Raw genomic sequence first — 27,447 nt, 5'->3', positions numbered from 1 at the left:
ACAGTACCTGTAATGACATTAGTTTACAATGTATTTAGCTGTAGAATCCTAGTGGTATGGCAGCATGTTTTTCATGGTAGTGAACCTGAAATGTATAGATGTACCATTTAATTGAATATAAAGTGAAGAAAAGTCATAGGTCTAGCACAGTAGTGTCTTGCTTGAGAATTATAACACTTGTGTATGTGATCAAGAAATATCACCCCATCAGTGTACAGTATCGTATACATCTTAGCGTATACCATTTCCGGGGACAGTGTATTGTACTTGATTCGAGCTGAATGGTTCGTCCCCAACTTGCGGAGATAGAATTTAGACTTGATTTCCGTACTGTATTGTATTTGTGACATCCCAAGTGACATTTTGTCTCCCTTATGTTTCTTAGCTTGCTAACTTCATGGAAATGATGAAATACTATGCCCCCCCACCACCTCCCCCTCAACCCCACCTGGTAAGTTAGTGTCGCAGTATCGTCAGAACGTACTGCTTGGTCCAGCCTTTTGTAAAGCAAACAGTATGCATGGCTAGCAACTTTACACGTGTATTGTGATGCGTTAGCAGATGTGCAGTGCTTAGTGTTCGTGCGTAGATACTTGCATAGACGGCGTCGTGTATGGGGATGTATTCACATACTGGGTTTTGTGTTTCAACATCTTTTCGTGGTGATACGCAGCAAGCATGTATACCTCTGCATTTTCTCAAACACTTCTAGGCCGCATGTTTAGTAGAAGCGTACTGTAGCCTAAAGGTTCAGGCATCAGTTAATTTATACACTTCTGGTAACTTAGACTTTACAGATTCCGTAGTAATCGCTTGACTATCCAGGTACTGAAGCAAAGGGCTCTTTATCTATGCTTTTGGCCTCTGAAATATCAGCTGTTGATAGCCTGAAGTGAAGGCCTCTTTGATTTTAAAAGCCAATAAAAAAATTCTGATGCAATAGGCATAATTCATAATGGAACTTGTAAAAAGCAGTGCTTTGCATAATTCCTGTCACAAATTGCGCTTGCTTCCTCTGCATGTATTGCAGTATTGCAAAACTCCCTAATCTCAGCATTTCTTGGGACATATTTCTCGGTGATAATAATTTCACAAGGTGCTAGTGCGGGTATGTATTTGAAACATTGAGTGCAATGAAAGATTTGGGTTTATTGAGGAACTCTTGCATAGCTGGTAATGCTTGAAGACGATTACATCGTATGAAAAGAGGATGAGAAAAATCCTATATATTTTAATGTTACTGCTAAAGAATGTGGGATAATAGTTAAGCATTATTTTGGCAAACATCATACTACTATAATGTCTTGTAATGAGTAATGCCATGTTGTTATTTATAAAAAAAAAACCCACTTTTCATTCAAACCCCTTTATCATTAGATGCATATTCCATTCAGTGGTGTGGAAATGTTTTGTTTCCCACAACAAAATCTTCCAGTTCGAGTTAATCTAGATAGTCAGGCAATTTACTTACACATAATTTGTACAACGCAAGGCAGTTGCACTGTTTAAAGTTGCTTTCCTTGAGTAGGGTGTATCTGACACTTTGGGAGCTTTTTAAAATTTTTTGTTTACAATTTTTTTTTATTTTGCTTTCTGTCAATCATTGTTCGTGGCTCATTTTTATAATAATACTGTATAAGGGTTTTTAAATCCAGCTTTTAGATGTTTGGTGTGTGACTTTTTGATCTGTGTCTACTTTTGTTTTATTGTTATTATTAATGTGATTCCTGTACTTTGGTAACATGAAACTTTGGGCACCAAGTGGATTGTGATTAATGTAGGTAGGTGGAGAGAATATGAAGTGTTCAAGATTGTGGTTTTACTTTAAAGGTCTGGATTGAATTTATCATGCAGTTGACATTTATTGTCCATTTTTATTAAAACTATGATTTTGTTTTTATAAATACAGTGTAAGTAAACATTACACTGAAATAAACAGAATGGAGAATAACACATACAGTATTACATGCCATTGTCAGCATCAAATTTGTTTTTATATGAACTACATTTTTGAGGTTAGAGGAAGATGAAGTTTTTACTGTTTTTTTTTTATGTCTGGGGCTTAGAATTGTATCTGGTCTGTGACATCATCTAAGGCTGTTCTCATAATATTCTGGTCTTTGTTCTACCACTGCCATATGTACTATGACTCTGGCTGATAACTCCTCTCCCATTCTCCCTACATGCCCAAACTAATTATTATTATTATTATTATTATTATTATTATTATTATTATTATTATTATTATTCAGTAGATTCAACCCTATTCATATGGAACAAGCCCACCACAGGGGCCATTGACTTGAAATTCAAGCTTCCAAAGAATATTAAGGTGTTCATTAGGAAGAAGTAAGAGGAGGTAAAGGGAAGTACATAGAGAAGAGATCCCACTCATTTATTGAAAAATAAATTAATAAATTAACAAAGAGATAAAAAATATATTGAAAAAATAAGGAGAATAGTATTAGGGTGGCAATGCATTACACCCTTGCTTGAACTTCTGAAGAAGAAGTTCCAATTGCACGACATCCCCAGGAAGGCTGTTCCACAGTCCAACGGTGTGAGGAATAAAGGACCGCTGGAACTTTGGAGAAGTTCGACTGCGAGGCACAATCGAATCCCTCGAGATCTTAGTCCATTCTCTAGCCTCTGGACACCGCACCATACGGCCGTTTCCCCGTAAGGGAGTACGGTAGTGCCGTCAGTGATAGGCATTACTCAAAGTTCTTTGCGGCGTCCCTTCCTTAGGCCCCTAGCTGCAACACCTTTTGTTCCTTTTACTGTACCTCTGTTCATATTCTCTTTCTTCGATCTGACTTTCCATCCTCTCCTCATAGGTCCCAGTGCTTGGCCTTTAGCCTAAATTCTATATTCTAGCTATTTTAGTCATTTAAAAAGATGGCCTTTGTCACAGCTCATAACGGAGGGTAAGTCATTGTTTTCGCTTAACTGTCTTTCTATTCTATATGGTTGTTCAAAGTACTCAAATCGTGAATATTAACATTTTATCGTCTCCAGCTTAAAATTTCCTCCCCTTTCTTCCCAAACGCCTATCTTGTGTAGAGTAGTACGACAGGCCAAAAGGCAGCTGATTTTCTGCTCCACTCTCAAATAGGATGCTCATAATTACCTCTCAGGTGCAAATTGAGGCCGTTCGTCTCAAAACTTTTCCCCACTTGTAAACCTGAGTTCAGTGAGAAGGTGTTCTTTGCAGCACCCTCTTTACACTAATTCTCCTTGCATTTTAATCCTTTATTTAAATTTTTATGCATTTATTTATTAATTTGTTAATTTATTTTTCTCTTGATAAGTGGTCTCTTCTTTCTGTATTTCCCGTTACCTTCTGTTACGTTTCTAATGAACACCAAGACCATATTCTTGGGAGGCTTGTTCAGTATGAATAGGGTTCATCCTCTGAATAATAATAATAATATAATAATAATAATAATAATTAGACTGGCCCTCATCAGTAGGTTTCCAATTCTCCATAGGAAAGACCAGAAGACTTACGTTTATTTAATGTATAGCAAGTTCATAGATCGTCGCCTCAAAGCCTTGTCTGTCCAGAATTAAAATGTATTCACAACCAGTGCAAGGTGCGTAACAGGTTGATGTGTTTGGATCAGGGTACGATTTTCCATAAGTTTTAGCCTCTGAAATTCGAGAACAACAGCATCATAAATTTATTGGCTGTAAGAGGTGGTCTACGACAAAGCCTTCGGCTTGAAACTTGCATGTAACTTTTAACTTTGCTTTCCATTCCTTCGCGCAACCTGAAATGGAGATGTGTTGAGACTTGAGGCATCTTGTTGGGGTGGGTTACCAGTTTGCCGAATGTAGGTTAGATTGCGGTACTTCCGTGCTCATCATGACGTTTTACCAGTTTGCCGTAGCAACAGATGAGGAACAGTGACATTGCTAAGCGCAGCTTCTCATCGTTTTTATTTGTGGGTTGTGATTTGCTTCGATATACTTTTGAACTTTGTGAATAACACGTAACATGAAGAACGCGATTTCCCAAATTTCGCAACGCCATGCAGTGACGGGAACGCAGTGGCAATGAAATGAAGGCTGATGGGTTTTACAGCACCAAAAGTTTACAAAGGATATAAGTATTGACCTCTCAGGTGAACTGTCGTGTTTAGGTATAGCAGTGCTTGATGAAGTCATACTCCGAGCTTGTGATAAAAGCAGATGAAGTCGAGAATCCGCACGGTCGAACGCAGGGTATCGAGTTGCCAACGACTGCTTATAACGTTTGTCATTCCTTTGCCGTGATAGTCGTAATTTTTGGTTGAATTATCGAGTGATTAGATATATGATAGCATTTGGAAACATAATAAGTCACGCAAGGCGTGTTAACCCCAGTGAATTGTTGATAACTGGATTGAAAGGAGGAAATGTTGCCAACTAGCGCTTTATACCAGAACAATACCCGACGACGCGCCAAAATTTGTAAACATTACCATGCCGGTGGTGATGCTGGACACCTGACCGAGTTCTGTTCTGATTAATTTCCACAAATTCCGTGAAAGTTATCTCTACACGTGATTGCTCGTGTGGTGTTTGAGTAAATTGGACTGCGTTGTCGCCTATATAAAGAATCGTGTTCCCTTTTTGGGGGAGTAGTGACGTATTATGTGCGGGATACCGTATTGCTTGTAGGCCAGCCTAAAAAAAAAAACGCGTCATGACGCCTAAGTGCGTGCTTGTTGTCGTGCTTTCGTGTACGCGTAATGTGCTGTTTGTCGTGCGTTCGTGCACGTGATAGGTTAAAGTCTAACCTAGATCTGTGTGGTAGCTAATAAGAGGCAAATTGGCTACGATACATGCCGTGAAATATGAAAATATGAATGAGTCTCAGGCAACCCGAGCTAGACAGTCCAGAAACATTGCGAATCATTCTACCAATAATTCACTTAGCTTTCTATTCTGTTAATTCGCTTAGCCTTTTGAAGAAAGGAAGCCTTGCAGGTTATCGTAGGGTAGTCTGTTCATTCAGGTTAGCTGTTAGCTGAGGTAGGCTAAATAGACTGATCTCGATGGCTGTTAATAGTCTGTTCTAGACCGCAACTTTTCTAGCCTAGTATTTTGTAGACAGGGAATAGGTCGGGGGGGTGTTAGGCAATGCCCTTGCTGGGTAGCCTTTTCCTCAGGATTTTGATAGCTTAGCAACTCGGCTGACGTCAAAATGTAACCAATTAGGCTAGCCTAATCCCGTGTGCAGTCATCCACCGTCGTTGATGTTAGCTGTAATATAATGCGATGCTTTTAATACATAATTGTTTATTTTTCAATTAATGCATCTCCCCACAATATCTATGTTTTAGGTAAAATAGATTATCGTCATTGTCAGCGTTAGCAGTGAATACAGTCAGAAGCATTGGACTCGGGCTCAGAATATAACATTATAGGTAAACTCATGATTGAGAGTTGGGGAGGGGGGGGGGGGACTGAGTTGGAAATTATCTTATTAAGTTACTGTTAGTGTTATTCTCTAGAGTATCATTCTGCTGGCTGTGGCAAAGCCAAATGTAATATCCCTTGTCTCTAGGAAACGTTATAACAAAGCCCAATCTCTCTTTGGTGTAACAGCCACATATTTTTTTAATATAATAGCACTAAGCAAATTTATTCTGAATAAGGACTGCAATAGGATTTATTTAAAACATATCATGACTGGAGCATGGTCATGTGGCTGCTTTTTTTGTGGCTTAGTCATTTGTTTGTTGCCAGTTGTAAAAGTCTTATGTAGAATCTGAATATGTTCTAAAATATAACCTACAAAAACTTATTTACGGAGTGTTTTAACAAAAAAATTTAGAGACAAAAGTATACTGTGAAGTGTACAAACATATATGGGTGTAGATGATGCACAAAAATTCTGTGAAGCACCAGGTTTTTAAAGCTACTCAAATCAAGCCTTTAGATTAAACCCAGCACCAAAAACTAAGTTACAGTAGTTACCATTGATGTTAGGCCATTACTAATGTTGTAGTGAAAGCCTGAAGTGTCAGTATGAGTATGAAAATTAAACTCTCAATTGTACCGACACAAATACGAAGCTACACTTTCATATATGCGTGAAGGTTTTAGTATAATTTTTTATCGTTGGTGAGGAGAACTTATTGGTCACTCTTTTGCAGTTGGAATTGCAGATTTTATAATTATTGCAGTGGAAATTTACAGCATTTTAGTGCTCTGAAAATTCTTGAAATACAGTTACTGAAAATGACTAACGACAGTTTATGAAACTGGAGGAGGAGAGTCGTGTTGAATTAACCAATCTCCCAGAAGTGATTCTGATTCAGAAGGAAAGTATCTAAGTTAACAAAGTATCATAATAGTGTTGAAAGGACAGAGATAAGTCTATCGTCATCACCGAGTGAGTGCGGCATAAATGGGAATATGGAACTGCCTGACCTTGCCGAAGCTCCTTCGTACCATGAAGAAGAGACACCTGCTTCCAGTGAGTGCTCTTCTGCGATCTCCAGACCCGCCCCAAAAGTTTTGGACGAATCTGAAATGAATGAAGAAAGTTGTTCGGCGGAAGTGAAAGGAGTTTCTTCGTCTGCCTCTGGTGGCCTTTGCAGTGATGATATAGTTATATTGGAAGAATTTGACTGTGAAAGGAAAGTGAAAAATACATCTCTTGAGGACAGTTGTGAAATGTCGGAGGTCTCTGATGGCAGTGTAGTAGGTCAGAAGAAGGTTGATGTTGAAAGTGTCGGTGACGACAAAAACGAAGTCAGTAATCAGAGAAAAATTACGTCATACTTTCGCAGAGTAAAGAAGAGTGATGATGCGACAGAAATCCCCAGACGAACACGACGTGGCGGTGTGACGAAAACCCCTGAAGTAAGGCAAGATATCAAAAAAACTCCTGAAGCAAAACAAGACACAAAAACTCTTGAAGTCAGACGAGGTAATAAAAAAGTTCCGGAAGGAAAGCGAGATGATAAAAGAAATCCTGAAGTAAGGCGAGATAACGCGAAGATGAGTAAACGACAAGGAAAAGTGAAGCCAGACAGCGCTCCGCGCAGCAAGCCTGCCCAAGCCGCGCGGAAAAGGAGTGTCGATCCCGTGAACTACCAGAATAACCTGCAGATGGAGCGCTACAGAACTTTCCTCTTGTATCTGAAGGGCGCGCTGTCTTTTTTGTCGTCCTCTAATTTTGTTCTGAATTTGAGGTGTCCAATGCACAAGGAATTTGGAGAGGAAGACCAGAGAACACTGTGTAAATTATGTGGCTGGCCCAAGAATTTATTATTAGCCTTTTCTGATAACGATATTCAACTTGCAATGCTTCAAGGTTGTCAGGAATCCGTATTGAAGATGCAGGATTTAATTATAGCCCCATTTAATATGGGAGTCGGTGATTTGATATTTTGGATGTGTAATAATGATGGCAGTTATCAACCAAATAAGACGAGTGTACAGGTATGAGTATATTTTAATGCCTTATTCAGGTGGGATATTGAATTTTAAAAAAATTGTCCAACCGTTCAGCTTGCACCGTGTAGAATTAACTTTGTGTTTTTGTTTGAACACTTTAAATATCTCAATTTTGGCAATTTACTCTCTGCATATTTTGTCACTGGCAAATGTAGTGTTTCTACACTTTATAGTGCTTATTTATAATTTTTTCAAGTGCTTCAAAATCATTTGTTTATCTAAAGCAAATCTTGGTTTTTTTCTAAATGCTATAACTTTGTATTTGTGTCTAAATACTCTTAACTGTTATAATTGATGACAGAATGTAGTGTCATGTCTCCAGGTTGATCTAGAGGTTTAGAAAGTTCACCAATTAATGGCCAGCTTTTCCTCATGTCGTCCGATATATTTTCAGATGGGGATGCAAGTGAATCCTCTCATGATGGCCCATCCCGCACAGGAAGAAGACATGGAAGAAGATGAAGATATGGGGATTGCTGAAACCTATGCAGACTACATGCCCTCAAAGTGTAGGTTTTGCTATCGTTCACTCATTTAACATTATACAGATTGATTAGGAATCAACATGAAAGATATTATCAGTCCAGTGGTGTTTGTAAGTGGCTATGCACAGTATTCATTTTGACGATTGGTTTTATGCAATGAGGGTAATGGTTGTTGCTGATAATCCTGTAGGGATGTTTAGTATGCATTGTAATGGCATCCTATATACAAACCATTTAGCAGATACATGGCTTGACCCCAACTAGGGTTTATGCTAGGAAGAAGAATTTATATTCATGAAATGGGACGATGCATGGGATGGTTAGTTGAGAATTGGCAGAGTTTGAGTTTTCAGGCCTTACATTCAGGTCATTAAAAGACAGGGTAGCTCGGCATCAAGATGGCAATTACAGGAAGTCATTCGGTATATTTACAGGCGTCAACGTTGTAGGCATAGATGCATCATAATCCCCATGACTTTCTTAGCTTAAGTGAGAACAGTAGTTTTTGAAACCAAAGAAAGAGGGATATATTTCAACTTGTATTTTAATTATAGAAGGTATAAGGCCTACTAATTTTTCTGAATGGTTAAATGCTCCAAGAGGAGTGCTCATAATTTGTATTATTTGCATTGACTAGTATTTGAAATTTCTTTTTTGACATTGCAGTGAAAATTGGTATCAAGCATCCTGACCAGGTAGTGGAAACTGCCTCCATGTCATCAGTAGAACCGCCTGATGTTTGGTACGAAATGAACATTCCTGACGACACAGTCAACTCGGGGAAACTGTCTGCTCTCCAGTTGGAAAGCATAACCTACGCTTCACAACAGCATGAACATTTTCTTCCCGATGGGTCAAGAGCTGGGTTCCTTATTGGTAAGCGCTGTGTCAAAAGTATGAATTGTTGCTCGTTGGTCTGAAATTGTTATTTTTTGTACCCAATTGTTATTTTTTGTACCATAGTTGTTATTTAGTTTCAGAGATCTTTGCCGTCATTTAGTTAGAAACTAGGAACCGTCTTGCAGCGTTCTGGATGTTGACTGATAAATTACGAAATGTATCATTGGTATCTAAGGATACCAGGCATCAGCGTCATAAACAATTTTTTGTATGTATTTAGTCTTCTATACAGGTTTACAATCCCCTGTCCAAAATTCAAAAAACCAAAAGGCTCCAAAGAGTGTAGTAATAAATTTAATGAAACCTATTTTACTTATTGTATAAAGTTATATTGCATTTACACAGTCCCCGGTTATCGGCAATCCGGTTTTTCGGGGCTTGTCTAGCAACGAAAATCAGCGATTTTCAGCACTGGTATGCGCCGATAATCGCTTATTGGCACCAATACATACCTAGCAGAGGCCGTTTTTGCTTATCGTCACACCGTTAGAACGGAACCCCCTCCGATAACTAGAGACTGCCCGTATTATCATCATATCGTGTTAAAAAAACATGAACGTTGTGATCGTGTGCTATTAGCTTGATGGTGACATTTATTTACATTTTCATTATCATCAGCTGATTGAGTTGTAATGACATCATTGCCGTATGTTGCAAAGAATAGTTGACTGAGTACTGCCAACATTCTCACTGTCATGAGGTGCTAAATGAAGGGTAATTTGGAAACAGTTTTTTCGTAAAGCAACACAGCGGGGTTGAAAAATGCAGTTTGACCTTATTTATAAATACAATAAGTTATTAAATGAAGCAAAGGTATGATTTCGCCAGTGTCGGACATTGCTATTGCCTAGTTCAGATCATTTTCTAGCCTGCACATTATTCGTTTCTTCAGCCGAGGCGTAAATTTAGTGGTATAATTAAGACCTTATACAATGTGTGAAGGGTGAATAAAATTTTGATCTTCCTGTCATCACCATTGAGAATTAGCAAGTTTCTATTAAGTTGACAACTGTAATGGAGCTCTTAGAAAACATGCAATTTTTACGATAACTACATTGGCAGATTGGTGTTTCTGGATTTGGTTGTCTATGCCAGGATGATGCTATTACAAGATTAGTTTGTTGTGTTATAGTAATTTCTTTTCACTGCGATGCTTTTTATGTCATAAGTATTTGTTTGTAATTTTAGTTTGATATGTACAGTCACATTCTGCATTTCTTATGTCATGTGTAAAGGTTTTAAAATGTAAAGAAGGATAGTTTTACTTACTTGTCTGTGTTAATTTTACACACAAATTTAAGGTTTATATAATGTTTATACTTATGAACCATTTTAAAGTGTTTATACCTCATATTTATGGGTATTTTAATGGCTTGTATGATAGTCATTTTGGAAGAGTTAAATGAACATTTGTCATACAGGGTACTTTTATGTGAAATTGTATGTACAGCATGTCCTCCTTTTCAGGTGATGGTGCTGGTGTAGGTAAAGGCCGAACAATAGCCGGCATAATTTATGAAAACTACCTCAAGGGTAGAAAGAAATCCATATGGGTGTCAGTGTCTAATGATTTGAAATACGACGCTGAACGGGATTTGAAAGACATTGGTTCTGGACACATACATGTGAATTTTCTTAGTAAAATGAAATACGGGAAGATAAATTCCGATTTAAACGGAAATGTGAAGAAAGGAGTTCTGTTTTCGACGTATTCGGCTCTGATCGGAGAGTCGTCCAGTGGTCAAGGCAAATACAAGACACGGTTAAAGCAGATCTTGAACTGGTGTGGTGATGACTTCGATGGTTGTGTGAGTATACTTGAAGGTGTCTTGTTTTAAGGCTAAGCTGTGTTTGGGTGTGATTATTATTTTTATTTTTTATTGTGTACCTGGTATTACATAACCTAGATTCTGTGATTCTGCTTCACATTGGAAGGACGATTGTGATTTCAGTTTAAAACTATATTATGTTTCTAGATTTTTTAAAAGCAAATTTTTAGCTTCAGCAAGCAAATCCTTCTTTGATAAGCTCTCTCTCTCTCTCTTCTTGGGCTGCGACTCTGAGGCATTTTATTTGTCAGATTTTAGCTGTCATCATCCCTTGTAGGGGTCACATTTGTTCTGTGGTTTTTCTTTTCAAGCAAGATCTCAGATACATCTCACTTGGATGCAGAGTCCAATTGTTTTGTCATCCTTGTGCCAGACTGAATAGAATGTTACAGGAGTCAGTGCTCCCCCCACTCACTATTCTGCATTAAAATGAGACTTTAGTACTTGCAAAAATACAAAACTGAGAAAAATGATAGATACTGCAGTTTTCCCTTGCCTTACTACTGATTTTGCAGATGTTCCAAATGGGACTCCTAAATAAAGCATTGAAGAATCATTCTGAAACTGCAGTAACTTGTGTATTAGTGTTTCACGAGCCCCATAGGTGGCATGTCTCAGTTTCAAAAATTATGCTGATACTGCAGTTTTCCATTTTAGGGCAGTATTGTGATGGAACAAGGCAGATCTGGATGGAGGTTGAACTTGCCAGATGTTTAGGAGAGAACCTCCCACCTAAGAGTTTAGTACAGAAGTGGCGATGGTTTAGTTTTCCATAGAACAAAAAATTTTTGAAAGTGATTTCTGCTTTTCATAGGTATACAACCTAGAAAATTTTATCATAATTCCACCTCAACCGCCCAGCCTAGTGAAGGAAAAGGTGCTCGGTGATGGCAGGCGAGTTGGGGTTTCTGGCCATCAGTTAATAACACTTGATAACACCCTGTTATCAAGTTTCATTGACTGACACTGTAGCTCAGGCTGAAGGATTCTTGTACATGTACAGCTCTGGTTTTATACCTAGGAAAATACAGATTTTAAAATTTGTTGATTTTTAGGAATGTGTCTGCCTTAAGCCCATGTTGTAATGGTATAATGTTGACTGCTTTATCAAAGGCAAAATAGTACATGACATTTTTAACACTGAGAGACAAGCAAGGTCCAGTTGTACTTGGATAAGAACAATTAGACAGGAGGTTGGTGAGGAGTGGGGTTTGTTGGCATGAAAGCCTGGACGGACATGATTGGCAGAATATCACGGGGGTCCTTTGTGTGGCTTGGTGTTAGAGATGATGATGATGAAGTTGATCATAATAGAGAGTTACTTGCACTATCGTACGTTTGTTGCACCGTTGGTTCACTTTTCTCTGCCCCCTACTCATCATCTTTGTATCTTTTGCGCTTCTTAATATTCCTTCCTCATTACTTCTTCCTAATCTTAACCAAGAAGGTAGGGGTGTGTGTGTGTGTAGTTTTAGGAAAAATCTTGGTTTTCAGAAAATTTTTTCGCCTCTCATTTTTGTTCATATTTTTATTTTCTAGCGGTTTTGTGGACATGGAATAGAATTCTCTTGAGCTGTTCATATAAAAAAATAAGTGTTTTATTGTAAATTCTTTGGATTTTTTTTGTAATTTGATTATTTTCTTGGTATACAGATTGTGTTTGATGAGTGTCACCGTGCCAAAAATCTCTGTCCTGTGGGGTCTGGAAAACCAACAAAAACTGGTACAACGGTTTTAGAGTTACAGAACAGGTTACCAAAGGCGAGAGTTGTGTATGCCTCTGCTACTGGAGCGTCTGAGCCAAAGAATATGGCGTACATGGTCCGGTTAGGAATTTGGGGGAAAGGCACCCCTTTTCCAGAATTCACAGACTTCATCAGTGCAGTCGAAAAAAGGTAAGTACTTCTATACTAGGGCTGCCTTTGTATGTTTAGTTTGTCAGAGGTTTTTTGCTGTTGGAAAAGTTTGTTGAATGTTTTTCAGCTACAATAGTTGAAGATCTGTGTTACCCTGTGGGTCAGGATTAAGAAAAAGAAACTAAGAAATTCGGTGTTTCAGCTTTCTAAATGTTATCCAAAAATATGGCCATCATTGATGGGTTGTAATATAACTTGAAGTTGATTGCTAGGAAAATAATTTGGGCTGCAACTTTTTTCCCGTTTTCCTAAATATAAAGAATTGTATAAGGTTTCTAAGCAAATTACATCAACTTGAGATATAGATTTTTTTGCTTTCCTAATGGAATGAACTTTAAGCATTGGTTCAATAACAACAGGTTAAAGTTTGAAGCAAATCCCTTTGACCTGAAAGTCTGAGAACCAGTGTATGTTAAAATAAGTTGTATGGTACTGGTATGCACCTTGTGCTAATTTGTATAGCCAGACTAAAAGTAGTAGATGATGGCTTTTGCTGTTCAATCATACCAACTTTACATCGGGGGAAAGTGGTTTTATATATAACTTAAATAAAAATGCTTACAGGGGTGTTGGTGCTATGGAGATTGTGGCTATGGATATGAAGCTTCGAGGAATGTACATAGCGCGACAGTTGAGTTTCCATGGCGTAGGCTTCAGAATAGAAGAAGTTCCTCTGGACGAAGATGTTAAACACATGTATGATGAATCGGTGAAATTGGTAAGTGTTTTTCCATTAATACTTTATTTCGTAATGAAATTGGATAGCTTGCGGCGTAAACTGAAGCAAACGGCGTATGACTTAGTGCACTTTATTTCCTGAGAGTGGGTAAAGCCCATGTAATTGGTCAGGCTGAATGATTTTATAGTACTGAGTTTTATCTCAATAGGGGGACAGTGCGTACATGACAGATGTCTGATTGAAATATTAAAAATTTAATTATTCTGTCAATCATGTGTTAACATGTTACGAATGAATTTAAGGCAATTGATTTTACGTCTTAAAGATATGAATATAGGCTGTTAGAATTCAGAATTTATGATAAACTACTTGACCTCCTGATAAGTTTGCCATGTTGATCACATTATGATAATTTTTTTTTTTCAGTGGGTGACAGCAAGACAGAAGTTTCAGGAGGCATCAGAACTTATCAATGCTGAGAAAGGCATGAAAAAATCAATGTGGGGACAATTCTGGTCTTCACATCAGCGGTTTTTCAAATATTTATGTATAGCATCAAAGGTAAGATGAATCACTGTATTTTTCATTATAATATCTGTTAACCATTTTTGGAGGAGAAAATACAAAAGGGGCAAAACCTGAATGAAATTTCTTCTGTCGTAGGGAATTGTTATGAATGCAGTTCATAACTGGTTGGCCTAATGTGCTTGATGGTTGGTATAATGATAATGTTGCTGTCCAAGTGAAAATCTTGGTCCTAAGATATTCTTTCTATATAGAAAACTTTTTATCAAGGGTTAATATGTAAATGTAGCCTAACCAATTATATATACATTTTTTTTTTAAGTTTTCTGAAATGTCATTGAACGAACGTTGAGCTGCTTAGGTAATGTTGCCATTTCGTTAACCATTTAGGTTGATCATGCTGTACGATTGGCGCGTGAGGCTGTAAAAACAAACAGGTGTGTTGTGATAGGTCTTCAGTCGACTGGTGAAGCCCGTACACTGGAACAGCTAGAGAAAGATGATGGCGAATTGTCAGACTTCGTCTCTACAGCAAAAGGTAGTGTATGGAAAGTGTAATTCTTTGCATTTTTCTTAGATATTCAAGCCTGAAGTCTTAAGTTTTAATGTGGCCTTTAACCAAGCCTGAAGTTGCCCTGTTGTTGAAGTGTCAGCGACGCTGCTTACCATGTAAGAGGGCCGTTCCCAATCTCCTCTCACTAATTGCTAATTAAATACCTTGTTACTAAGCATCAATGACCAGACCAAATTTTGCCAAAGGTATTCCATATAAGAGATTCCAGTTTGTATATCTATGAAAAACGGAAGTTATATTAGAAATTTTGCAGATTTTTTTCTAATTAAATCCTATATGCTTATGTTTGTTTGAGTCATATTGGTACTTTCTATAGTATAGATTATGCATCTTTTTTTTTATTGTAAAGTAAACTAGTCACTGAGCTGTGCTTCAAAGTATCTATAAGTTTTGGAAGATAAAAGTTTGAAATTGTATCAGTTTGAATTATCACTGAAATAATATAGAAACAGTATGTAAAGTATTGTTGCGTAATTGTATTGTCATGAATTGTTCAACGTATTGCAATGACTTTTTTTATATTTCGATAGGTGTGTTTGAGTCCCTAGTTGAGAAACACTTCCCAGCCCCAGATCGAAATAGGATTAACAAAATTTTAGGAATATCTGAGACCAGTAAAGAATTCAAAGATATCATCGATGAAGTCACGGGAAAGACGTCGAAACGAAAGCCAGGTAAGATATATATTGTGTTGCTTCAAAAGTTATATTATTGCTTGTGAGATACATGCGAATCATGAAGTCACTGCCCGAGAAGCAATGCCGTCGGGCTTTGCCGAAACGCATGATCTGGAATAAAACTGGTAAATGGTTGATAAAATTTCTTAGTTCTAAAAATGCAGTTTGCACCAACTTTCTAAGACTCTCATTTTTAAATCGGGTGGAAATGGAGTAATTAAAACGCAATTACTGTTCCAGTTCGACAGGCTGCTCAGAGAGCTGCAAAGAGGAGATACAAGGAAATGTATTCAGACAATGAGGACAATTCTGATTTTGAAGTGTCAGGTAAAGTATTTATATCATATTTTAAAAAACTACCATTGAGTGGTTAGATATTTCAGTATATATGAGGAATAGAAGGGATTTATTTCGTGGAGGTTAAGATGTGACAAAGAATTCAGCTGAGTTTATTAGAAATTGGGGGAAACATTTATGTAATTCACAAAGCAGTTCTGCACTTTCTAGCAACCTTCAACTTACCACGCAAAGTCTTCCGTTGGCATTAGTGTAGATAGAACCCTTGACAGCGTCTGCTACTTGATCCCTCTTTCCATTACTTTTTTTTTTTTTATCCCCCACCAAGCAGCCCAGGCATTAGGTAATTTTTTTCTTGGGTTATTTGATAATTGTAATGGAATGCATTTTGCTTTGTTGATGAAAAATGGTAGTGCCTTTTTTTTTTGACTTCTATAGCTTGGCATTGTAAATATTATCTGGTGTGTCATTGATGGATGAGAAATTTGAAAGTATCCCGAAAAATAGAAGGAACGTTAGAATGCTTTGTCTCTGGCCTTTTAGCTGAGAATGGTGTTGAAGCATGATTTTGTGAGGAGATGTCAATGGCAGTTTCATGTAGAGGCATATGAAACTTCTTTAGTAAAGTGCCTAACCAGTACAGCATTGCAAAAGTTGTTATTGGGCTTTAAGGAGACGTAATGGTTAGCCCATTGTAGACAATTAAATGTTATTATTTGGCTTGCACGATCAAACATTCTGTGATCATTTCCGTCGTGTCTTGCATTTTGAAAGTAAATTAAGGGTAGAAGGTTAATTTTAGTGTTGCAGGTAATTTTCATTGGGTACTCTAGATCTGTAGGTAATCATGTTCAAGTTGTGGTATTAGACCTTATGTTGATGTGGCATGGTATGTGGATATCCTCCAGTAATGGTTCTGTTAGTTTAATGAAGCTTTTGTTATAGTTTTGTATGGCTGTTATATGTTAGTCAGGTTGAAATTTCGGAGGCATTTTTGCATGCTTGAAATTGACAGTTTGGTTGAAAAGTTTTCTAATAGCAACTTTTGCATTCAAGTATTCAGAATTGTTTTTGTGAGTAAAAAGCTGCAATAATGTAAGTGAGAGACTGTATTTTTTCCAAAATACAAAAAAGGGTTCAAAAACAAGGGAAGCTTTTGACCTTTTGCACAACGGTCCTCCTCAGCCAACTCTGGCTGAAGAGGACTGTTGTGCAAACGGTCGAAAACTCCCTGTTTTTTAACCCCTTTTTTAGGTATTTTGGAAAAATATTGTGTTTGTGTCGAAATTGATTTTCAGCATTGAAATACTGTATATTTTATTAAGCTGTAATTATGTATGTGTTAAAGATTAACCTTTGTTAAATGAAAATGTGTCATGGATATCCATTGCTTTCTTACTGCGTTTGACTCTCACTTTGCTTCAGTGAATAATTTTTTTGGAAGATGAGTTGATTTAGAGTTCAATAGTCCATATTATTTGTTATACCGCTGAGTCTCTAATACAGAAGGTTATTTAATTTAACACGTATGTTTACCACTCCAAGGAGTGTGTTATTTAGTAAGATGGTCACATTTTTTTTTGTATTCAAAATACCTGTATGGTGAAGTGATGTGGCTCTAATAATATAATACAACAGTAAAAGATATTTCTACACAGTACTGTATCGGTTGGTATATATGGTACTGTTCTTCCGTCATTATAGTAAAAAAAACATGTCTGCTTTGCATCAAATATAACATTTTCAAGCACAAACCTGTTTGCAGTTTTCTGCATCAAGTTGATTTGGACAGGATGATTTATTTTTCCCTCGTGAATAGATTTTGAGGAGGGATGACACCTTGATAACAGGATAGTTAGAAGAGTTGAGCAAGTAGTCAAGAGTGAACAAGGAAGAAAATTAAGTGTTTTTACGCTTGAATATTATTTTTTTCAATTTATGATACTCCTTGATATCCTATGTGTGCATACTCACGCCTCAGTTTCTCGTTTCTCAAGATGAACACATTTTATATTTAGTTAATACTTTTGTACAGTATATTTAAAAACCATTATTAATAGTAAGTAGCAGTTGACGATTGTAGAATATTCATCTCTACTTTGCATTTCATGCTCAATCTAAACTGGGGTTTAAATTTTGCTGTTCAAGGTGAAAGTGGTCAGGAAGATGATGATGAGGATGCATATTCTTCAGAAGCTTCTTCAGATTTCTCAGGAATTAGTGATTTTGATGATGAAGGTAAGTCTTCTCCCTCCGTATCTCGCCTTCCCTCCCTCCCTCCCTCCTTCCTTCCTTCATGCGGTGCACCGTAGGCATTACTTAGGATCTTTGCAGCGTGCCTTCGGCCCCTAGCTGCAACCCCTTTCGTTCCTTTTACCGTACCTCCTTTCTTATTCTCTTTCTTCCATCTTAATTTCCACCTGCTCCTAACAGTTGATTCATAGTGCAGATGCAAGGTTTTCTTCCTCTTACACCTTTCAAACCTTTTACTGTCAATTTCTGTTTCAGGGCCGAATGACCTCATGGGTCCGTAAATTCTGTATTCAACTCAATTCAGTTCCCTCCCTCCTTCCTTATGATGCCTTTTTAATGTAAATTGTTGTTCAAATATTCTGCTGTGCTTAAACAGTTGATTCGTTCCCTAGCAAGATTTAGATTGCCACATGTAATTTTTTAAGAAATGTTCAACTTTCCCGTTTGTCGTCAGATACTTGGGGCCGTCCAAAAAAACGTGGCAAAGCCAAAAACCACAAGCAGAAGAATGGAAAGCGCCGACAAGAGAATGGAGAAAAACCCCCTCCCCCACCCAAGGATCATGTTGAGAAAGCAAATAGGTATAAAACCGAGCTCTTGAAGTCAATCGAGAACTTGGGACGTAAACTGCCACCTAACACCTTAGATCAGTTGATAGACGAACTTGGGGGTCCTGAAAATGTTGCTGAAATGACGGGAAGAAAAGGAAGAGTGGTACAAGGTGACGACGGTCAAGTTCAGTACGAGTCGCGTTCAGAAGTAGACGTTTCCTTAGAAATTTTAAATATTAAAGGTAGGTGGTCAGAGTTGGGGGAAATTTTATGAATATTTGTCGTTTCACATACACTGTGAATATATACTGTTAGATCTTGCTGTTCAGCAACTCTCTAAGATTCCCGCTTCTCATATTTTCAGAAAAGGAAAGATTTATGAATTCAGAAAAAGACATAGCCATTATATCTGAAGCTGCCAGTTCAGGTATCTCATTGCAAAGTGATCGCAGAGTTAAAAACCAGAGGAGAAGAGTACATATCACCCTTGAGTTACCATGGTCTGCAGATAGGGCTATCCAGCAGTTTGGTTAGTATGAGTGTGTCCTCTTTTTTTGGTTAAGACCCTTTCTTTTTGATAAAAGTTGAAAAAACTTGAGGATTTTGATGTCTGTGATTTATCATCACTTTTGTGAAGTGGAACTTTTGATAGAACTTGTAAATGTGATTCAAGATTTTCTGCTTAATTGCTGTTGGACTGGGTTACCAAAGGCCTTTGTTTTATGGAGTTCATTGTGAAATAGCATGATGTATCTTGAAAGCATATTTGTTTGAAATATGCGAAAGGAAGAATTTTATGCTTTGGTTTTCAGTTTTACCCTTTTGTTTATAAAGTACTGACATGCAGTAATAGACAATGTGAAAGTAGACTTATGACGGAAATGTTGTTGCTTTCAGGTCGAACTCACAGAAGTAATCAGGTTAATGCTCCAGAGTACGTATTCCTAATTTCGGAATTGGCCGGTGAGAGGCGGTTTGCGTCTATCGTTGCAAAAAGATTAGAAAGCTTGGTGAGTGAATTGTATGTTTTTTTTTGGCCTTGCTTTGATGTCCTTTATTGCAATGTTTGTGGATTATAGACACTGGCTTTCTTTTAATGTTCACAGTGAGCGTATGATATACTGTGTAAAGTTTCTTGTCAAGATATTGGAAAATCAAGGGATTGAATTGGATATACTAGTAGTCTACACAATTTGAGTTTAAAGTAGTATCAAAATGTCACACTTGAGTTTACGAGACACAGAGATTGTCTAGTTAATTTTTAAGAAATGGAGCCATTGGCTGGAAAAAGAATGGGGAAAACTCAAGATTTTGACATTGTAATTTCAGTAAGCAGATTTACGTAAATTTACCATGAAGTTAAACTGATTGTTTTTTTTTTTAGGGTGCACTGACACACGGTGACAGAAGAGCAACAGAATCTCGCGATCTTTCGTCGTTTAACATAGATAACAAATACGGTCGCATGGCCCTGGAGTCGACCATGAAGACCATGATGGGCTATGAACACCCTATAGTACCTCCACCCGAAGATTACAAAGGCGACTTCTTCTCGGACATCCAGAATGCCTTAGTTGGTGTTGGGCTCATTACCAAAGAAGATAACATATATCAGTTAGATAAGGACTACAATAATATGAGTAAATTCCTCAATAGGTAGGTTCTCATGTTTGTTTGAATGTATTTTAATGTTTCTCATCCTCCACTCGGGTGTTAAATTTGTTTCACCACAACACGGCCAGTTACCACTGGCCGCCTGTTCAGTTAACACCATATGGTTGATGAGTTGGTAGGAAGAAATCATTTTTAAACTCAAGTTTTCTTCTTGTGAATGGTACTGTGTGTAACATCCTTAGTTTCATCTGTGAACCATACATAGTTTTTACGAGTTCTCACCCTTGGCTTAACCCATTGGAGAAGCAAAAGGAGATCATTTGTACCTCACAGTAATTGAACTGAGAACTATAGCTTTTATCAGTGCTTGATATTTCAGTGAAAATTTTTTTCCCATTTCAGAATACTAGGTATGCCCGTAGAGCTCCAAAATAGATTGTTCCAGTATTTTACTGATACATTAGCAGCTATAATAAGTCAAGCAAAGAGAACAGGGAAATATGATATGGGAATATTAGGTAAGTTTTCTTATTTTTCTATGAACATTGTAAGAAAGGAAACTAATTTTGATTTTGATGACCATAATTCAGTGCTTATTGCAAAAAAAGATATTCTCAACCGATACCTTTTTCAGGCACAACGAATGTACAAAGCTTTTTTCCATCTTTCCTTTGACTTCTTAGATTCAGTGCTTTTTTCTTTTACGTACCACCCTGTTTCTTTTGGACTCTTCTCACTTGGGTGCCCAACCCCTAATTTTATCTTGCTCATATTCTTGCCTGCCTTGTTAAAAAAGAGGCCTTCAGGCGAGTCACACATTGTGAAAGAGTGTTCACGATGAATCAATTCGTAATACTAGTAGTGACAAGCCTAAAAAGAAAAAGTGTTTGTTTTCCAGATTTAGGCATTGGTGGAGAAGGCTGCAAGAAGACCAAAACTAAAACGTGGGTTGGAAAGCACGCAACCGGAACGGCCAAGACAGAAATTCACACAGTCCTTGTTGAGAGAGGTCTCTCTTGGGCAGAGATTCAAGAGAAGTGGGCGGAACTTACTGGAGATTTAGAGGGATTTTATATTTCACATCAGGTAATGCATGCATTGACTGCTTGAAATATACTATATGTTTCATATATCAGACACAGCAATATGAAGCTTTGTGGACTCGCATTTTCTGACAAATTAGAATTTCATATTTCAAAATAAAAGATCATTAAAGGTCAACAGAAAACGTAAACAGTAGACGTAAAGGAATATTTGCACTAACAGTAGTTTGTTCATTGCAAAGCAGTAATCATAAATAGCCCTGTTTCATTCAAACTGGTCTCCAGTCTTATTAACTAGAAGGAACTTTATTAACAAACTTCGCAGCAAATGCCTCAAACATGTTGCGGTTTCCCACTGGGTCTCATTCTTCCTATTGACTATTACAAATGTTTTTAAGGCTGTGCCTCCAGGATTAGCATTTTTATGCAAGAAGCCACTCATTTAGTCTTTATTTGGATTGCTAAACTGATAGGTGAATTTTTTGGATTGATTGTCAGGTTTTTTTTGTGTGCCTGCCGTCTCATGACGTCAATAGTCAGGTGCATTTATTCAAAAGTTCAGGCTGTTGTCACAGTATTTTTTTCTTACTGCCCCTCTCAGTACTACTTCACCATTCAAACACTGATGATTTTTGTGTACAATTTAAATAAATTGCCATTTGCGATTATATATTTGGTTACAGTTGACCCCCAGTATTCGCAGGGGATGTGTACCACAACCTTCTGTGAAGAGTTAAAATCTGCGAATACTTGACATCTCTCTAAAAACACTTATACTTACCTGAGTATTTTAATAGTTTTATCACAAAAAATGCATTTAGTCACAAAAATTATATGAAAATACAGTAATTAGTGAATATTTCTCTATGGAAAATACCGCGAATAGGGAAAATTTCCGCGAATAATGTGTATAGACTTTCCACAGAAAAATCGGCGAATCCAGAACCATGAATAGGCAGGGGTCCACTGTAGTTTCACAAAATGTGATCTTGTTGAAAGTCCAGTAAATTTCGTATTTTATAATCTTAATAAAGTTAGTGCAGTAGTGTTAAGGAACTCATCAAAATGCTAGTTTCGGTGTACTTTTGAGTAATCCAAAACAAGATGATAATCAGATTTCCTTTCCAGGTACGAAACAATAAGAAAACTGCAGTCCTTGCTGTCTTGGAACCTTCAGCAGCTAATAAGAAAAAGGAGAAAAATGCTAGAATGTTCATTCTCTACCGGCCAAGTACAGGAATGCAGATGAAGCAGGAATCTTATTCAGATTTAAAGAAAAAGTACAAGAAAGTAACTCCTGATGAAGCTCAAGAGCATTGGGAAGAGCAGTATAAAGCTTCTAGTCACACTTGTTCTCATGCTTATTGGTATGTAGAGGACCCAGTTCAGTCTGAATGTGGTATTTCTGAGGTAGAGGTAGCCTTAATGTTTAAAAATGTAATAAAGATATTTCGCTGCACTATCATGCTTTTTAAAGTTTTGGCCATTGGTAAACTCCAGTCAGTGTTTTTGACGATTTTAAGCAATTCTCCTTAGTGCCCATGGCTTTTTTGGACTTCTCTCAACTAAGGAGAGGCTAATGTTTTTTTTGTTGTGAGTATATAGTCACCAAGAATCTGGAGTAAATGGGGTATAGTGATCTTGTATTTTTCTTTAGGGAAAGCCTACCGCCATTTCATCGAATGTTAAATTAGAACGTTGCCTTTTCAATATTGTGATATCAAATGGAATCTTCAATTTCCATTTCATTTCGTCCATTATTCTCTGAATCCTCTTTAAGCAGTAATAGTGTAACAACTAGCGTTAACATATTTGGACTGGAACATATGCTGCAGTTTAGGTTTTAGGTTTATACACTGAGTTACTCTTTGACTGAATTTTGTGTAATTCCTCTTCAGGCAAGGCAATTGTCGACGAGTGAACAGTGGACTTGAATGTGAAATTGGGTTGCGTCGCCGTACTTACCACGTGCTGTGTGGCTTGGTGCTGAATGTATGGGCAAAAGTTGAGGATGTTCTTGCCTCTTCACCTCATTCTTCTACAAAGATGCAAGTTGTTCGACTCAAAACCAGTGATGGCATAAAGCTTGTAGGTAAGTTGTTGACAAGACAGATCTGCTTTCTTTTTCTCTTTGCGACGTTCTTCAGATGCGATATTTTGGTAGTTTTTAACATTTGTATTTCTAGAAATCACTGTACTTTACTAAAAAAGAGATTGTTTTATGTAGAGGAGGTTTAGAAACATTATCTTGTATTATACTGAAAATTTTTGTTGTTAACTAACACAGTTTTCACCATCTTGCAGTCAAATTCTGTTTTTGTTCATTTATAAGAAAAAGCTTTATGTACTTGTTTCTTTTTGAGAAACCTGTAGGTAGGCTGTAAAGAATTATACTAAGTGGAACAGAATTGTGCTTTTTTTTTTTTTATTAATGATGGTGTTAAATTCTCTTCAGGAACCCTCATTCCAAATAACCTCGTTGGAAGATTGTCTGCTGTCTTGGAAGAAGAAAGTACAGAATCCTATGAGGAAACCTTCACGGATGATGATAGTAAAGATAGCACTGGCACTGACGGTAAAGAATAGAGAGAAATGTGAGCGAGTCAAGCCACTCATTAGTGCGTGGCAATACAGGACTTCTTATCAGGAAATGTAACTTTTTATTATATCCATTTTTCTAAATGATTTTGAAGTTATATTGTGAAGCATGAAAAGTGTGAAACTGATTTGTATAAAAAAAAAAGTCTGTAGTTACTGCTAAAGAGAGAAAAGAAGTGGATCACATGAAACTATAAAAACAGAAAATACTTCTGACTGCGTAAGAACAGAGGAAGTGAAGAAAGGATCATCATTGATTTGTGAACAAGATTTCGTTTTTGTCATTGGATCACTGTAGCTGTAAATGTTTGCGTAGGGAGGTTTGTAATTAAAGGATTTTAATTTTTTTATTGGTTTCCCATTGCTGCGTAACATACGGCATTATGTTCGTGCTGAACAGAACAGCATGGAAAAATACTTTCCAAGGAAGAGGTGTTCAAGTTATTCTGTCTTATTCTCAGAGTATTCAAGGGTATCGTGTTTACTTCATTGGTAATGCAGATGCAAGGGTCTCCTGGAACTCTTTTATTTTATTTGTCTCAGCTACACTTTATATTGTAAGTTGAAAATGCAGAGCAAGTGATTTTGTTTTTTGTTTTTTTTTTATGTTTTGCTGGCCTTTTACGAAAGTTAGACTTTGGTTTTATCAATATTTATTTATACTCAACATTAGAAAGCAAGCTGAAAACTTAATTTGAATAAGGTTCACAAAATCATACAAGGTGTACTGTACAGTTTAGTTTGATTAGGATAATGGTTTTGTCTCATTTTACTGAAATTGAAAGTGTCTCCCATGAGATTTTCTTTTTTATATATAACATATATATATATATATATTTTGAGACATGGTGTGAGTCTGTATGCTTCCTAGTGTACCTGTTGTGATGTGCGAGTTATAGAAGAGACTAGTTTTTATTAGATTTTGGCACTGAATATTTTTTCATTTCTCTGGTAACTTGAGTGCACAAATATCTATTTCTTTTCCCCCCCTCTCTTTCCTTTTCAAGATTTTACAGAATCTTGGTTTATGGTTCTATTTTACCTTGTAGATTGATTTAGCCCTGCAGTTCAGTGTTGCACCATGGAAGAGTAGTGTATCCTGAGGAACTAATCACTAGTGTTTAAGAGACAAAGTAAAGCAACCTCTTATGAATAATGTTTTCATGCTGCATGTTGTTCATTTATATATCATTTCATATTTACGGGAGCTAGTTTCTCAAAAGTAAGTGATGTTGTATGTATCATTTGTTCAGTGTATGATATCGAGACCTATTAAATTGATAGTTATGTTGTGGAGGGATGTGTACGTAACATGTCAATTTTAATGTTTGCAAGGTGACCTCAGCAGTAAGAGCCTCATAGCATTTGTAAGGGTAAATCAATAGCTTTTTAGTGGTTATTTCTTATTCAAGGTAATATTTCACTGTAGGCGAACGCAGTCGACTTTTAATGGATAAATCGTCTTTGTCGGGTAGACCCGTAGTAGTACTGTGCATACGTAGTTGAGATCGAGATGCAGGATGCGTTGAGCAGGTACTCTTCTTCTTCTTCATAAATTTACAGGGCATTTTCCAAAGTATTGTACAACGTGATCTCGTTTGACCTGATGGTTTTATTGTGGCCACAATTCTCTAGTGTTGGGTGGACCTGAGAATATGCAGATTGATGTCTCATGAGTTAATTACAGTCTTTTGAGGATTTTGTTTCAAGTTTAATATATATATATATCAAAGTGAAATTCTTTTATAGTTCAGTGGTTATCTCAGTTGCATGTAAAGACTTCAGAATTTGGCACATATTGATTAGTGTCTGAAAGGCACAGTGTAGATAGTACAAGTGGTTTCATGGAGCAGTTGCCAATAGGAGGCCCTCTCTACCAACATAATCAGATATTTAGTTTTATAAGGTGTATATTTTGAACACTTCACTCATTTCTGTATCATACACACATTCTGACAGCTCAAGACACAAAACGTGCCACATCTGATTGGAATTGAGATCGGTATAGATATGAACTAAATTCTTCTCCTAGCAAGTTATGTGCTTATAAAAAACATGAACAATGTAGCTTCGGGTTTGTGTCTTGTTGCTTGTGCAAGAATAATGGTGTATTAACTCGGGTACTGTACATGTCATGTCAATTGATCCTCCTGTTGACAAAGGCAGAGTAATTTGATGTTCTTCCATGTCAGTTACCTTTGTAGTTGAGCTTTTTACTTGCATTGTATAGGAGCTAGTTTTTTCTTCGTACATTTTGATTCTTCTGGCATTGATCTCTCTCTCTCTCTCTCTCTCTCTCTCTCTCTCTCTCTCTCTCTTACAGGTAATCTCGCTATCCTCCTGATATATTTTTTGTTCCTAAGCACTTATATATATATATAAAAATGATCAATTGGTTTATATTTAAAATGCAAGTAAAGTTTTCCACTATGATATTGTAGTTAGGTCAAATCATGCCTCATACCATATATATCACATTTCCCTCACAGTTGGGTCGTCATCATATTTTTTATGCTTCTGCTTACATGTAACCCTCCAAGGAGTTTTTTTTTTTCTTTTTGAGTTAGAAATAGATTTACAATAGATCATGGATTACAATAAAATCAGGGTTTGTAGTTTAGTATCAGAATTAGCAGTTCACACCATAGGTAAAGGGTTTAGGATGCTAGAATCAGTCTTAAGGTTTCTATCAACCCATTTGAAAGTTATTCAGATAGACTAGACTTCGCCACCTTGTTACATTAACTCTCCCCAAGTTGAGGTTTTGTTTTGGCAGGGTGGTTTTAGGAACTTATTTTTCCGTGATCAGATTTTAGTTTTCCATATGGCCTGTTCGTTGCTGGAACACACAGGCACAAAACATTGACAATTTGGCTGTCTTTTTCATTGTACTTTTTTCTTTTGAGATCTCATTGATATAGTAATCAACCCCACATTTTAACACCCTTTTTTCCTTTCAATTTTTGCAAATCATGCTGTACATTGTATACGAAATGCCCTCATTGAATATTTAAAGCTTGCGTCATTTGGCTGATGGAGAAAATCTTTCCTAGTTTAAGGATTTTAAGGGTTTATTTATATTTAAAAGACTTATTTCAGTATAGGAATTATACTTTTTTTTTCCCCCCTCTTTCTCTTCATTACATTCCCCATTAGCCAAATGTTACAGTAAATAGTTCAGTCTTAGTACTGTACTTAAAATTGTAATGAACCAAATGTTAAGTGATTATGTACCAGTCAATTATACTTGGATATTTGTTTGTTGGCTATTTTATTGATTACACTTTTGTGATGCGACGTTTTGTTCAAGGAGACGTACCACATTGAAACCCAGGTAAAAAGTCTTGTTATAATCGCACCTGAATTGTGTTGGGTTTTCCAATCAACTAAACTGCCTCTTGAAAAGGTTAGCAAGTGATAACATGAAAAATATTCAAATTAACAAATTTATTTAAAACCATAAACAAACAATTGTTGTAAACAATTAATACAAATTGTTGTATTCAGACAACAGTATTGTTCACACCAAGTTTGAATAAAAAACCTGATAGAGTTGAATCTAGAATTTGCTGTGACTTACAGCTCTGGTGGGTGCCACCAGAGCTGTAAGTCACTGAAGAGCCCAAGAAAAAATGCCACAGCCGCACACAGGAATCCCAGCTGCATACTGAATATACCAGATGTTCAAGGTGTAATGTAATGCACCAAAAGTGGTCACCTGCAATTTGAAGACTATATAATTGTTGACTACCATGAGTTACATTTACTAATCCTAACTGCAGTACAGTTGTCCCAAACACCATACTCATAATCAAGAACAATTATCATAACTGTAGTATCCACATATAATGAAATATGCATTCCAAATTTTGTAGTCCCAGTCTTAGGCTTCCAGATTTATCTAAAGCATTTATTTTCTCAGGACAGGTGCATCCAGCAAAGGTGTTGGCTCTACGAAAGTTTCAAGCTTACGTGTAGCAGATTTTTCATTACAGAGAGAGATTGTCAGCCTAGTGCAATTTAGAAGGTAAAAAGTCTCTTATGGCAGATT

At 36.9% G+C, this 27,447-nt stretch overlaps 1 protein-coding gene across 21 annotated transcripts in view; it reads left to right on the top strand.

Moving 5' to 3' along the window:
- The window catches only part of sno (strawberry notch), a 49,524-nt gene extending 22,868 nt beyond the window's left edge, over positions 1 to 26,656 (top strand). For 5 of the 21 annotated variants that reach the window (XM_067086014.1, XM_067086013.1, XM_067086017.1 and 2 more), the window contains 21 exons: positions 386 to 451; positions 7,850 to 7,964; positions 8,607 to 8,816; positions 10,308 to 10,648; positions 12,323 to 12,564; positions 13,150 to 13,303; positions 13,691 to 13,825; positions 14,180 to 14,327; positions 14,894 to 15,037; positions 15,281 to 15,367; positions 15,669 to 15,680; positions 17,486 to 17,575; positions 18,045 to 18,383; positions 18,506 to 18,670; positions 19,039 to 19,151; positions 19,526 to 19,797; positions 20,158 to 20,273; positions 20,654 to 20,841; positions 21,927 to 22,165; positions 22,697 to 22,890; positions 23,254 to 26,656. In XM_067086014.1, coding sequence (XP_066942115.1) covers positions 386 to 451; positions 7,850 to 7,964; positions 8,607 to 8,816; positions 10,308 to 10,648; positions 12,323 to 12,564; positions 13,150 to 13,303; positions 13,691 to 13,825; positions 14,180 to 14,327; positions 14,894 to 15,037; positions 15,281 to 15,367; positions 15,669 to 15,680; positions 17,486 to 17,575; positions 18,045 to 18,383; positions 18,506 to 18,670; positions 19,039 to 19,151; positions 19,526 to 19,797; positions 20,158 to 20,273; positions 20,654 to 20,841; positions 21,927 to 22,165; positions 22,697 to 22,890; positions 23,254 to 23,384 — 3,501 coding nt within the window. In that variant the 3' untranslated portion in view covers positions 23,385 to 26,656. Of the gene's footprint in view, positions 1 to 385; positions 452 to 3,830; positions 7,441 to 7,849; positions 7,965 to 8,606; positions 8,817 to 10,307; positions 10,649 to 12,322; positions 12,565 to 13,149; positions 13,304 to 13,690; positions 13,826 to 14,179; positions 14,328 to 14,893; positions 15,038 to 15,280; positions 15,368 to 15,668; positions 15,681 to 17,485; positions 17,576 to 18,044; positions 18,384 to 18,505; positions 18,671 to 19,038; positions 19,152 to 19,525; positions 19,798 to 20,157; positions 20,274 to 20,653; positions 20,842 to 21,926; positions 22,166 to 22,696; positions 22,891 to 23,253 lie in introns of those variants that run through there. The other 16 variants (XM_067086028.1, XM_067086024.1, XM_067086022.1 and 13 more) reach the window with 6 other exon arrangements.
- Positions 26,657 to 27,447: the final 791 nt, after the last annotated feature.

This window comes from Macrobrachium rosenbergii, chromosome 42 (genome assembly GCF_040412425.1).
Source record: "Macrobrachium rosenbergii isolate ZJJX-2024 chromosome 42, ASM4041242v1, whole genome shotgun sequence".
NCBI classification, from domain to species: Eukaryota; Metazoa; Arthropoda; class Malacostraca; order Decapoda; family Palaemonidae; genus Macrobrachium; species Macrobrachium rosenbergii.
Note: the sequence above shows the minus strand (reverse complement) of the source record. Positions and strands in the feature narration are given on the sequence as shown.